We start from the raw sequence: 9,496 nt of genomic DNA on the forward strand, positions 1-9,496 counted from the left end.
CGCCCACCCCTGCTCCCGCGGGTCCTCTGCAGGCCTTTCACCTTGTCCATGAGCTTCCAGCACTTCTCCACCATCTTCTTGTCCACGGTCCCCGGAGGGTGGGGGCTGAGGTGGTGGTGGTGGTGGTGGTGCGGCTGGAAGGCGTCCTTCATGAGCCCGATCAGGCCGCCCGAGCCCGAACCCCCGGAGCCGCCGCCGCCCCCGGCCCCAGAGCTCTTTTTCACATTGCCGGCCATAGCCCGGGGAGGGTTAGGGGCCCAGCCGCGTCCGCCGGCTCCGCTTGGCTGCGAGTGAGGGAAAGAAGGAGAGCGTGAAGGAGGGGCCTCTCCCGGCCGCCGCCGTCACAGCCGCCGGCCGTCCGGGCGGAGGGAGGGGCGGTCGCGGGGAGGGGAGTGGGCGGCGCCGGGAGCGTGGGTCCGCGCGGGCGCGCCCCTTCAGAGAGCGCGATCCCGGGGGCGGAAGGAGCGCGCGGAGCGGGCGGCCGCGTCCGGACTGGGGAGCGACCCCTCCTGTGCCACCCCCCTCCCGAGCCACAGCTCCCGGAAAGCTGCGGCCAAGTTTCCGCGCCGTCTCCCCCGCCCCTACCGTGAGTGGCGGGGGGGTCGGCGGGGTGGGGGAGTGCTGCCCAGGCGGAACCTTCGCGCTGCGCCCCCTGCTGGAGGAGCGGGGAAAGGGCGGGGCGGGGTCTAACGTGGAGCCTGCGCACTAGGCAGAAGCCGAGCCCTCCGTGTTCCTTGTGGGTTGTGGGATGACCCTCCTGGAGGCGGTCATTGGGCTATTTAAATTAAGACAGGTGGCCGTAGAAAGAATCTGAACTTCAAGTCTTTACCCCACACCTGACAAATGAGGAAATTGAACTTAAAGTTGTTTGCTTCTTAACACTGTGGGAGAAAAAGGGAAATTTTTTCCCCCACTCCCTAGTGTTTTAAACTCCTAGTTAAGTCAGGACCAAGGACAGGAATGTGAATGCTGCAGATTGTTGCATCCTGATTAGATCCCAGAAAGGCTTGAGACACTTAGGCCTCGAGCTCTTCTTCCAGGCCCTTTGACCCTTCTGAAAACAAAACACTTCCCCCTTTTTTTGCTTTGAACACAAGTTCCTTTTCTGGAAATTGAATATGTACTTAAGATTCCCCTGCTCAGCGCACTGCACCACAGGTGGGCACCACCAGCATCGAGCCCTGACCACAGAAACCTTGAGCTTCAAGCCCTGGCCTGAGGAGTCCTCGCTCCTCCCAGGGAAGAGCAATGCAGTTCCCAGTCATTTCCACTTTTCTAGTCTCAAAGTTCCGCTGGAAGAACTTTGAAAAAAAGAACCTCTCTCCCAAAGAAGGAAGTGCCCTGCCCTAATTTGCTAATTCTGAGCCTCAGCTTTGGGAGCATGCAGGCCCTGGTGTCTCAATAAGTACTCACTTCCGCCTTAGATACCCCACCTGGCTCTTCTCCAAACTCTTGACTGATCAGGGAATTAAGCTTATCAAACAGTCCTGTAAGAGGGGAAAAAATATCCTTGTCTGCAATTCAATGGCCTGTATCTAAGATTGATTGCGGAGTCAAAATTATCATTTCCTATCAGTAGAATTTCCATTCGTCAATTCCTACCTAGAAAGAGTTAAAATGTCTAAAGAAAACATATAGACAAAGCTCTTAGATAATTGTCAAAACTTCCCATCCCTAGTGCGTCCACCCTTAGTTGCAGGCTCTCCTTTCCTCTCCCTTGGTCTATTGAAACCTTTTCCTCACTGATTTCCCTGCCACCTCCAATCCATGCTGCCACCAGACCAGTGTTCCTAAAGTATAGGTCTGACAGCATAAAGCAAAACAAAACAAAACAAAAAACTTTAAACGCTCCCCATTGCCTCCTGAATGAAATTAACAGTTATGATCTAACTCCAAACTACCTTGCAGTTTTATACTATTCCAGTACATATATCCTATGCTGGGTGACTCACCAACTCACAAAATACCACAATTCTTTCTTTTTTCATCACTATTACTCAGAGCATTCCCTCTGCCTAAAGAGTGCTACTAAAGTCCAATCCATTTTTTTATACTCAACTCAAATATTGTCCTCCTTACCAGACAGTCCTCCTCTAAATTTCCGTAATCATCTATTTCTCACCTGCCACACATTAATTTATGCTATATTGTCTTATCGACTTTGGTCTTCCACAGTACTTAGCACACTGTAGACATGCAAGGGTACTTTTTCCCCTCGTAGTCAAATCCTAGATTTTATGGAGTATAGGTTAAGAAATTAACCCTTGGAGCTGTGTATGAACCTGTAGGTCATCTTCACAATGTACATCATCATTGTACATCTCTGGCTTGGTTTAAGGCTTCCAATTTGCATTATGTTCAGTATGGTCTGTATAGAATGGAATTGTAAAATTGGCACTCTGTTTCTGCTGCAGTAAGCCATATTTCTTTTTTTTATTATTATTTATTTATTTACTTACTTACTTACTTATTTTTGGCTGCGTTGGGTCTTTGCTGTTGCACGCGGACTTTAGATGCGGCAAGCAGGGGCTACTCTTCGTTGTGGTGTGCGGGCTTCTCATTGCAGTGGCTTCTCTTGTTGCGGAGCACAGGCTCTAGGCGCGTAGGCTTCAGTAGTTGTGGCACGTGGGCTCAGTAGTTGTGACTCGCGGGCACTAGAGCGCAGGCTCAGTAGTTGTGGCACACGGACTTAGTTGCTCCGCGGCATGTGGGATCTTCCCGGACCAGGGCTTGAACCCGTGTCCCCTGCTTTGGCAGGCAGATTCTTAACCACTGCACCACCAGGGAAGTCCCCATATTTCTTTTAATATATGATGACCTATATTTGTCTCACATTTGAATGAAGTAGAGAGGGTGACGCTTCTCTCCTCTGTATCTCTTTAAAACCCCCAGAAGGGATCCTATTCAAAGGAAGACAGAGTTCTGCTGAAATGATCGTTCCTGTTTTCATTTATGAACTGAGGTTAATGAAGAAAGAAAGATTGACCTTTCTTTCACAATTTTCACTTGGATTGTTTTCAAAATGTGCTGGAGATTGAATTGTTGATCACAATGTCATTCTCATTCCTGGATTATTCTAGAGCTGGCTCAGTTTGTATCACATCATGTGACCTGTGGCAATTTTCTTATTCCATTTCACCTTCGCCCCAAACCACATCCTCTCTGCACCTGAAAGTCGGTTGACTGAATATATTTGAAAAGTAAATGCTCTTCTGAGACACGATATGTTGTTTATACTCTGTAATTTCTGTCCTCAATATGGGACTCCGTGCATCAGCACAACAGAGACACTAATTATTCTATTCAAAAGTCCTCAAACAGGCTTCTGGATGAAGGGAGGGACCAGGACAGGAACCTCTACTGCATTCCTACTCAGGGAGAGAGGGTTCTGGGGGGAGGGGGAGGGGAATAAATGAAAAACATGCTTCAAGATTAGAAGAAAAATCTCCAATTTGGGAGATGTGCACAAGGTTATCTGACACTGAGGTACAAGAAGAGTAAGCAACGGGAAGGACAAGGCCAGTTCTTCTCTTTACTCTGTAAAATGTCCCCCGGGTCAGAGAGGTACCCTGCAGCCACGAAGGTGACAAATACATATCGTCAGCCTCTGCCTGAATCTGTCTGCTCCCTAGAGGAAGGATTTTTTCCCCCAGATCTCATGGCTGTTTCTTCAGATCTGTTCCTGACAACAGGCAATTGACCAAAAATGACCAAAAAATGTTGAGGAAGACAGAGATAGAAATATCTAAAGAAAGAGTCAGCAGTTCCCTTAATCCGCAAGGGGGAAAGCCCTGAAGTTTCTGCTGTTTTCATTCTAGCCAGTATGGTGTCCAGAGATCCCAGTGACAGACAGACAACAAGGCTCCCAATAGCACAGGGCTGGAGAGAAGGGGTGGGGGACGAGGGCTGCTGACCAGGGCAAACCACTCGTCATTGTCCCTTCCCCAGATTTATTTTTCCAACTCTTTATGACTCCAGCAAGAAGCATCCCTAAGGGGGGGTACCCCCCCCCCCGCAACATTGCTCAGTAAATAATTTAAATAGAAAAACGCAGGACTCAGTAGAAGGTCAAGTACGTCCGCTAGGGGGAGCCCCAACCAACTCAGTACGGCAGGGAGCCAAGCAAGGTACTTTCTCAGCACCTGTCTGCAAGTCAACCACAGACCGGAATACAGGAAAAGAGGCAATACATTAAGTCACAATGCGAGAAGACAGTCCTGTAAATACCCAGGGAAAATCCAGGCCTTTCAAGATTTACAAAATCAAAGATTTCTTTTTTATTTTTTGGCCGCACGCTGTGGCTTGCAGGATCTTATTTCCCCAACCAAGGATCGAACCCGTGCCCCTTGCAGTGGAAGCGCAGAGTTCTAACCACTGGACAGCCAGGGAATTCCCCAAAATCAAAGATTTAAAGACCAGGAAACTGAGGCTGAGCAAGTTTAAATGGCTTGCTCAAGTTTACATATCCGGACGGAGCGGATAAGAACTCACAGCACCTATCTCTAACCAGTGCCCTTTCTTCTCCATTTGCATCTCTCTATGTCAACACCCTGGGGTCCTGGGTCTACCTCTCCTTTGCGTCTCATTTCTCTGAAAGGGGAAACTCTCTCAACCACCTTCTTCTGCACTTCTTTCCTTCATACACCACAGAGTGCCTTCCTGAAGGAGAGCTTCAATTTTAAACCTAATAATGTCATTTTGTTGATGAGACCTTGGGATGTGTAAATTGCCCAAAATGGCTACTGTCAGTCCTTTTCCTCTGTATCAGCACAACAGCATTATTTCAGATGTGTAAATCTGTAATTTGTAAGTCTCCAAATTGCAGGCTGTGCTACAGAGAAGTGAATCATAGATGATCGGCTCCAAAGCCCTTTCTCCTCAAACTACACTTAGGATTTGGGGATAAGGAGAGTATTGGCCCTCTGAGACCTTGGTATTTTAAGCTTTGTATTTAGTCCCTTCTACCTTCCTATGAACACCATGTTTCCCAGTTGCCCGGACAACATGCAGCCTCCAGAAACCCAACCTTCCAGTTCTCAGTCCCGCCCCCGACGGAAATTTGCCACTCTGGATTGGTTCCCAGAACCCAGTCTCCTCCTCTGGCTCCTAGATCATTGGGCCTTTTCTCTGCCCCTCCTCGTCAGTGGGTCACACCACAGGGAGACACAACAGAGGCAAGAGAAGGTCTTGCAGGAAGGAAGAGGCAGGGTAAGGATGATGGGAAGAGGAAAGGGACCAAGTACTGAGCTTTATTTTCTCTGAAAGAGGATTGAGAGGAATGATTTCTGTACTTAGAACCTGACCGGTAGAGAGAAACAACTCCATCCTTCCCAGTGGCCTCAGCCTTGCCTAAGTTTCCAAGGAAACCAAGAACAGAAGCTTCTGAAAAGTATAAGAAACAGAGTTGGAGACTAGAACACTAATTCTCCTGGGACTCCTGGTTCAGTCTAGGGGTCAGGAAAGCAGCTCCATGTCCAGACCTAAATACGAGTCCCCTCTCTCCCCCAGGACAGCAAGGAAATACGACCTAAGACCAAAGAAAAAGGGACAAAAGCTGGGACACAGAAGAAGAAAAGGAATGCAGCTGTTGGTGAGTCAGGCTGGGTGGAGGTGAGTGCCCCCTGCCTCTCCACGTTCTGGCTCAGAGACCGAGCAGAGGTCCTCCAGAGAGAATTCAGCCCTCTGCATGATAAGACGGAGCTGTCTTGACCCTCCTCCTTCATATCTGCATCCAGGTTCCATGGAGCTGGGGAAGTGGGGAAATCAACACCCATGCCCATCTGAACCCCCTCTGGCTCTGTGCCTTCCTTATGTATTCATTACACATCTTTTGAGTACCTGCCATGTGCTGGGCAGTGAACTCATTAGACTTTGCCATCAGAGATCCCTCATTTAGTGGTCCTGAGATCTGCAAAAAAAAAAGTCCAGGGTGTGGGATGAGGATGGGAGGGGAGTAGGTAAGGCTGAGATCCTGACAAGCTGAGGCTCTGCCATCTTGCCAGGGCAGATGTGGAGACTGAATCCATGCACAGGCTGGCACTGCTGGAAAAGGAGCTGCTCCAAGACCACTTGGGTAAGAAGGGTGGAAGTTCTGGGGGCAATAGAGGTGGGACAATGGGCATTTCTGTATCCCTGGGAGCTTGAAGGGTTGGAGCTATGGTGGAGGGCTGAGCTGATCTCTAACCATCCCCTAGTGGAAAAAGATTGTCAAGAGTTGGGGTTGTGAGGAAACGGTGGGCAGTAAGGGTTGATAAAGGCAGCTATTTTTTTCTTAATTTTTTGTCCACACCACGCGGAATGACGGTTCCCTGACCAGGGATCGAACCCTCACCCCCTGCGGTAGAAGCACGGAGTTCCAATCGCTGGACTGCCAGGGAAGTCCCAAGGCAGCTATTTTTCATAGCCAGAACACAGAGGGAGTTTGCGCTTCTTAATAACGAAGAGCCTGTAGGATTCTAGGGGGGAAATAAAACAAACACCAGAATGACAATGAGAGGCTGGCAGCCTGCTGCCAGGTTTCCAAAGGTGGGCAGAGTCCATCAAGGCCATGGGGGCTGATTTAGTGGGGTCCCCAGCCAGTCCTGAGGGCTGCTCTGGGACTGTTCACAGCTCTGTGGAGGGATGAGGCCCGCTGAGCCAAGGCTTCTGAAGACCAGCTGAAGCAGAGGATACAAGAACTGGAGGCTGAACTGGAGGGGGCCCGGAGTGAAGGGAAGGCCATATATGCAGGTGTGCAGTTGATGAAGCAGGTGGGCAGGAGACAGGGGCCTGGAAGAGGACACCCAAGGGGGCCAGAGGATGCTGGGTAGGGAGACAAGGAGGACTCCCATCTGCCATGCCGGGGCCAGAGGATGCTGGGTAGGGAGACAAGGAGGACTCCCATCTGCCATGCCTAGTCTCAGCCTTCCCAGCACACACAAGAATCCTGAAGGAACCAAACAAAGGCCTCTGGGATCTTGGGCAGGGACCTTCCACGATGGCCCATGCCACACGCTTGATGCTGTGTGGGTTACAAAACGCAGCCACAGCCTTTATCTCATTCATCCCGTGGGACTGAGTGGGGAGAAGGGCCTGAATCCCCATCCTGAGTGGCAGGGGGAAGGGGACCTTGTTTCCTAGCTCCTTCCCCAGCTTCTCAGAATCACCACAAGAAGAACCAAAAGGCCTTTATGCACCTGCCCCACTGGACCAAGCAGAGCCCTCCCCACTCACAACTTCCCATCCTTTCTCCATCGCTCTGTCCCCACCTGGGTCCCTGGCCACCCACCGTCCCCACCACAGAGATGAGTCTTCAGTGCTGCACCCTGCAGGAGGCGATGGAGACCCACAGCAGGCAGCTGGCGGAGGAAGTGAGGGGCCTTCGGGAGCAGTTAGGTGGGCTTCCCCACCCTCGAAGCCCTTTCTCTCGGAGGATCACTGCCGCTGTCCAGACTGAAGAGGTGGATTTAGGATGGTTCTTCTCTAGAAGACTGCAATCTAAGCTCTCATACTGCTTTCCCCACTGACTTTCCCACCATTGAGAATTGCAGCAGACGGTTCAGGATGGCAAAAAAAAAAAAAAAAATCTTAAGTTATAAGAAGAAGACCTAAGTCTCTCACCCCATTTCCCTCTCTCAATGGTGTCTCCAAATCCAGTTCTAACTCCCAACCACCGCCATGTCTCCCATAAGCAAAACATATTCCCGGGCTTCCCGGTGGCGCAGTGGTTGAGAATCTGCCTGCCAGTGCAGGGGACACGGGTTCGAGCCCTGGTCTGGGAAGATCCCACATGCCGCGGAGCAACTAGGCCCGTGAGCCACAACTACTGAGCCTGCGTGTCTGGAGCCTGTGCTCCGCAACAAGAGAGGCCCGCACATCGCGATGAAGAGTGGCCCCCGCTTGCCGCAACTAGAGAAAGCCCTTGCACAGAAACAAAGACCCAACACAGCCAAAAATAAAATAATAAATAAATAATAAATTAATTTTTTAAAAAAAAACAGTACAAATAATTTTTTTAAAAAAACAAAACATATTCCCGCTTAGTTTGGCTGATTTTTATAATGAAACCAAGCTTAAATGAAACTGTTTAACTTACTTATTTCCTTATCTTCAAGGCCTAATGCATGGTAGGTCCTAAATAACTATTTGCTAACAAATGAGTGAGCTTCTAAATAAGCATATACATGTATGTGTGTATATATATATATATATATATATATATATATATATATATATATATATATATATATATATATAAGTTTTTGCTCTCTTCCCTCTTGGTAACAGGATACAGTTGAAAAATTTTAGCATGGTGCACAGATTTTCCACAATTTTGGCCTCAAACTTTCTTATCCTAAAATAGCTTTAGTTTAGCTATAGATATCCAAGAGCTGCTTATCTGCCATGCAGGCCCTGAGCCCCTTTCCTAATCTTTGCCTTATCTCAAATTTAAATGCAGTCAGCATTTATGAAGCATTTCCTGCATACTAGGTGCTTTCCCATACATTATCACATTTAACTCTCACGGCAAGCCTGTGAAGTATGGGTCATTTTCTCTATAAAGATGAAGAAACTGAGTCTCAGAGAGAGATATGTCAGACATTACACAAGTAGTAAATGACAACCAGATTTGGGACCCAGATCTCTTGTCCCAAGCCCACTCTCTCTACTCTACCTTAATGGTATATTTCAGCTCTTTATAGGAACTATGGGAAAGTTGATGGCTCTGGGGAAGTCTGGAATGATCCCACTCAAGTTCTGCTCTTTGGGTACCTTTGGAGACTCTGTTCAAGGGTAGAGTGTCACCACCCTGTCCTCTTTCATCCTTCTGCCCCCGTCCCCAGAGATGTGCCACAGGGAGGCTGCGGCTACACAGAGAGAGGCCGTGCAGGCCCTTGGAGAGTGGGACTGAACTCTGGCTCAGCTTCGGGCCCATGTGGCAGACATGGAGGCCAAATATGAGGAAATCTTACATGTAAGCCCTACCCTCTGAAGGCCAGCCATCCCGATGCCCAGCACCCCCCCCAAAATCCCAGCTAGTGTGACAATGACAGACCAGGGGGAAAGGAAAAGAAACATCTCCATAGGGGACTCTGCTCTATCTTAAGGGGATACAACCATGCCTACCACTAAGAATAAGAGCTCTGAGAAAACACTGGCTAGGAAAGCTTACAGACCAACCTGGGACACCCCTCCTCCAGCCCTCTCCCTTCCTGAGATCTGAAGCTTGGTGTCTGCAGGACAGCCTGGACTGGCTCTCGGCCAAACTGAGAGCCGTCAAGCCTCAGTGGGATGGGGCTGTGCTGAGACTCCACGCCCGGCACAAGGAGCAGCTCCGCCAGTTTGGACTCAACCCCCTGGATCTTTGACTGTGAGCCTCTAGTCTCTGGGGCCCTCTGAGGCCCCAGCAATAAAGCTGTCTGGATGTAGAACTCAACAGGACTGTGGGCTGTGATTTTTGGCAGAGATGAGTGCCCCTCATGGGAACATCTCAGTTCTGGGCTGACCCATTACCCTG

The 9,496-nt window shown here is 49.5% G+C and overlaps 2 protein-coding genes across 4 annotated transcripts in view; one reads left to right on the forward strand and one right to left on the reverse strand.

Moving 5' to 3' along the window:
* Positions 1–515, reverse strand: part of CBL (Cbl proto-oncogene) — a 90,542-nt gene extending 90,027 nt beyond the window's left edge. For 2 of the 3 annotated variants that reach the window (XM_059930216.1, XM_059930214.1), the window contains exon 1: positions 42–515. In XM_059930216.1, coding sequence (XP_059786199.1) covers positions 42–236 — 195 coding nt within the window. In that variant the 5' untranslated portion in view covers positions 237–515. The remainder of the gene's footprint in view (positions 1–41) is intronic. The other variant, XM_059930215.1, reaches the window with a different exon arrangement.
* On the forward strand, positions 308–9,361 carry CCDC153 (coiled-coil domain containing 153; the record flags this gene model as incomplete). Its single annotated transcript, XM_059929268.1, is given in 8 exon segments — positions 308–586; positions 5,509–5,590; positions 6,008–6,073; positions 6,610–6,729; positions 7,282–7,374; positions 8,823–8,953; positions 9,219–9,251; positions 9,254–9,361. Coding segments are annotated over 8 exon segments (912 nt in total), but the record flags the coding sequence as incomplete, so codon positions are not given.
* Positions 9,362–9,496: the final 135 nt, after the last annotated feature.

This window comes from Balaenoptera ricei, chromosome 8, assembly GCF_028023285.1.
Source record: "Balaenoptera ricei isolate mBalRic1 chromosome 8, mBalRic1.hap2, whole genome shotgun sequence".
NCBI lineage: Eukaryota > Metazoa > Chordata > Mammalia > Artiodactyla > Balaenopteridae > Balaenoptera > Balaenoptera ricei.